At 33.5% G+C, this 4289-nt stretch overlaps 1 protein-coding gene across 1 annotated transcript; it reads right to left on the reverse strand.

The window, feature by feature from the left end:
• Nucleotides 1-364: 364 nt before the first annotated feature.
• LOC132915707 (cell surface glycoprotein 1-like) lies at nucleotides 365-2599 on the reverse strand. The gene is made up of 2 exons (XM_060975532.1): nucleotides 2103-2599; nucleotides 365-1043 (listed from the first exon to the last, which is right to left on the reverse strand). Exons 1-2 carry the CDS (start codon nucleotides 2427-2429, stop codon nucleotides 888-890), a joined length of 483 nt encoding a protein of 160 aa, XP_060831515.1. The 5' UTR covers nucleotides 2430-2599; the 3' UTR covers nucleotides 365-887.
• Between the last annotated feature and the right edge of the window lie 1690 nt (nucleotides 2600-4289).

A 4289-nucleotide genomic window follows, 5' to 3' on the forward strand; every position in this document is an offset into this window, starting at 1 on the left:
GTGGTAGTATGCTGAAGGGGTTTTGTAGTGAGATTTCTTGGAGCCACTGCTTACTTTCTGTTTCTGCAGCCATCCTAGTATTTGCGTTTGTTGTAATTTTTCTTCTTTTGCTGGGTTAGATCGGGTAAGATGTAAAAATAATTTCTGTAAGTCTCAAGTGTTGTTAATGGTGATAAATAAATATATACTAGATAACTGTAGACTACAGTTATTCCAACACAATCACCCCTATTATCGTAACTGAAATCAGGGGATCGCCCTGCTCGCGGTGTTGATTCGTACTTCGTAACGGGAATTTACGACTCCTGTTGACGCGTCTCAAAGCGAACGCGTCTCCCCGCGACTGGACGAAAATACAATTTCCTTAAGTTAACTTATGCTGTTTATGATATTGCAAAGAAATAAATCATAATATATTCATTAATTAAACAAAGAAATGCTATTACTTGTAAGAACCTATAGTGACTGGCGAGAAATATCACAATTATAGTTTATATTTGGAATTTATTTCACAACAAATACACAGAGCTACATGATAAACAACAGAAAAAATATATAAATTTACTAACTTTTAAATCTTACTTATTAAATATAATCATATCTATACATCGAGTAACACGACATGTATCTATATATCTATTCTACGTATCTATGTGTAACAACAACAATTGTCTAACAAATTTTCAAAGCGTTGATAATTGAAATGATAAAAACTTTCTACTTTTAATACTAGATCAACCAAATTTAGATACGTTAATGAAAGAAGAATTTTGAAAATCAATTAAGGGATATGATACATAACAATAGATACAATAGAGAACAATTGCAACATGATAGAAATTGATACAGTGTTTAACAATGTTTTAAATACATTTCATTATCGGAAATTAATTGTCCCACTGTCGGCCGGGTGCAATCAATATCAGCACAAAGTCTTCTGCCGCTGTACCGTCGATACCATTATACAAGTGTATATGGTGCTCCTCTTCTTCGCCGATAGTCGGCATTCTCATTATCGGCCGTCTGGTACGTTGTTGAAATCTCTGTTTGGGTCGAATGTAAAATTAAATACCATTATTCATTATTCCTTTAACTATCGTTAAAGAATATAAATGATAATATATGAAATGATATTCTATCTAAATTAATTTTCTTTTAAAGAAATTTTTTCTGTAAATATATGTGTATAATAAGTATATTTCCAAAACTTATATTCATTCCACATATATTTTTGTTTTTATATTTAATTATTTAAAAGATCAAAAAATACTAAATAGTTAACTGATTAACTGAATTGATTTGTAAATGACAATTCTATGTGCCTATTCTTATTCCTTGCAGTAATGAAAATACAACAATTTTGTATGTTATTTTCATTGGTCTGTTTTTAAGAAATAATAAATATAATGGTAGTATAGTAGGATAGGAGAGTTTGTGCCATTACATTATTGGTTTTGAATTTCTTCCGAAGATATAAAGCTTTAAATTGCAAAAATAATAGTAAATTATGCAGAATAAAATTTGATGAAAATTTGATGTATAGTTCTAGAAATTTCGCGATAGCTGGATCAGAGAGCATTGTAGTTTCGAAGAAGATACAAGAAAAATTTTGAAGTGACATATCTCTTAAATGAATTTCACCTCTATTAAATCTGATGGTTTAATTATATGACAATTATTTTCTCAATGAATTCAAATAAATACAATGGCCATGACAAGTATTGACACATACTCTCATTTTTAAATGAAACGTTTAAATGACATACGAGTCGTATGAAATAGCCACAGTAAGTAGGGGATTAACCATTTTCCATGGAATTTCAACAATCTTAAGAACACTTACGTATCAAATCAAGTACAAAAGGAATCTTAAGAAATAGAATTCGCTACGTTTCGCTTTCACAAATATTGAAATCTGCCAAAAAAGATTTCGAAAGAGCAATTAGGAGCGACAAGAACGGTTCAAGAATTTTTTCCGTGGTTACGCATATAATTATATATGGAAAGGGAAACGGCAGAAATCGATGTCAAAGATACTGATGGCTATTTTTACACGGCGATACTTATCTTCTAGCGTGAAGGATGACGAATGAAATACCTACTTCGTGCAATGGATGAGGGTATTGCCAGCTTCGTGATATAATAGCGGAAGTTCTACGAGATGGTCGAGCCATGGGCATCGGTTCATCGCTGGACGTCAGTTCATCGCTGGGCGTCAGATCATCGCTGGGCGTCGGTTCAGCGATGAGCGTCGATTTAAGTAAGGTCGAGCCGTAAGTAGCCGAGAAGGGTCGTGGGAGAGGATTCGGCCTCACCTGCATAAGCGGCTGCACCAAGCAAGGCGGTTGAATACCCGGCATCTCGCTGTGCTGGACCACGTCATGCATCTCGATTTCGTCATTGTTTACTACGTCGTCGATTGTCTCCATTTGGAAACAGCTGTGCACCCTCCGATGCAAAGTTACATAAAAGTGGCAGCTAAACAGTACCAGGATGAAGTCTGCCAATACCTCACTGATGCTAAGGATTAACACGAACCAGCTATAGCTTCGCCTATTAGCGCCTATTAGCAGACCACCACTGGGATCTTGGTTGTTGTTGTTCCATCGAACTATTATGTTCACAACAGGTGTACACAAGTTTCGAATGCTTTCTGCACAAAGGATTGGGATTATATATAATATATGTGTGGCAGTTTTTTTTTTTTTTTTTTTTTTTTTTTTTTAGTATAACATTAGATTGATATAAATTATTTCATAACGCTGATTAGTATTTTTGCATTAAATTTCAAAATTTCAAAATTTCAAAATTTCAAAATCGTTACGTCATTTTATTGTTTTTCTTAAATTAAGTAACTTTAAATTGTAACTTTTTTCATTGATTCTTTACAGTCGCATCTATCACTATAACAACTTATTAGCCACTTAGTTGAGATCATAGAGTTTTATCATTTTTGGGAAAGATTGATCCGTTGTAAAAATTTCAGCAATTACGTTTGATTAAAAGTTTGCAAGCGTTAGAACATTTTTTGTATTAATTCAAAGGGAAAAGACAAATTCTTTATTCGACAACTTTTGTATTTCCGATTTTAATGTTTTAAGAAGTAAGCAAATGTTGCATGATAAAACATGTATCTTAGTATTATTGTTATCTTAACAAATAGATAAATTTTCCACGATGAAATATACATTCCAATATATTATTATTATACTTATATAACTCTATATACGATTTACTTTTATATATTAAAACTTAATTGAATCATATTTTAATTGTTATCATGCTAAAACACATTATAATATAAATCGATTTTAATGTTTCTCAGGTTTGATTACCTTGGTCTTCACAGTTCTACTGACGCCCTATAAGTCTCTCGGCCAGAGTTTGCAGATGTGCGCAGACGGAGTTGCCAGTTTGACAGGACTTGCTGGTATTGTTGATGCGTTGATGACGCCGCGCAACAGATTTTCCGGCTTTACCATGGCTTTCCTTGTATTCGACCTCGCTGCCTTTGGCCTTTCGTTTACATCTCTATCTGTGATCGTCGTTCGTATTTCCACAAACGTAGGGATGCCACTGGATGGTGACAAGTCTAATTCGGTACGTATTGTCTGTACTTTCACCGGTACTGTCCTTTCCTATTTCTTTTTCTCTGCTGAACACTATGTTGCACTACTGAAATGTTAATTACTATTTTTCTACGTTACTTTTGTTTTCTTTTCCTTCAGTTAAATTCTTCATTATTTAATAATCTATACAATTATTTATATAGTAAATAACAAGTATTGAAGTAACGATCAAATAAATGTTGGAGAGGACAATACGTACCGAATTAGACTTGTCACCATCCAGTGGCATCCCTACGTTTGTGGAAATACGAACGACGATCACAGATAGAGATGTAAACGAAAGGCCAAAGGCAGCGAGGTCGAATACAAGGAAAGCCATGGAAAAGCCGGAAAATCTGTTGCGCGGCGTCATCAACGCATCAACAATACCAGCAAGTCCTGTCAAACTGGCAACTCCGTCTGCGCACATCTGCAAACTCTGGCCGAGAGACTTATAAGGCGTCAGTAGAACTGTGAAGACCAAGGTAATCAAACCTGAGAAACATTAAAATCGATTTATATTATAATGTGTTTTAGCATGATAACAATTAAAATATGATTCAATTAAGTTTTAATATATAAAAGTAAATCGTATATAGAGTTATATAAGTATAATAATAATATATTGGAATGTATATTTCATCGTGGAAAATTTATCTATTTGTTAAGATAACAATAATA

The sequence above is a fragment of the Bombus pascuorum genome, unplaced genomic scaffold (genome assembly GCF_905332965.1).
Source record: "Bombus pascuorum unplaced genomic scaffold, iyBomPasc1.1, whole genome shotgun sequence".
NCBI lineage: Eukaryota > Metazoa > Arthropoda > Insecta > Hymenoptera > Apidae > Bombus > Bombus pascuorum.

Bases quoted from the DNA above. Each gene is read 5' to 3' on its own strand.
- LOC132915707 (XM_060975532.1), bottom strand. From the start codon at position 2,429: ATGGAGACAATCGACGACGTAGTAAACAATGACGAAATCGAGATGCAT. The intron at 1,044-2,102 runs GTAGGTATTTCA...CGACCCAAACAG, and splicing joins ACCCTCATCCATTGCACGAA to AGATTTCAACAACGTACCAG.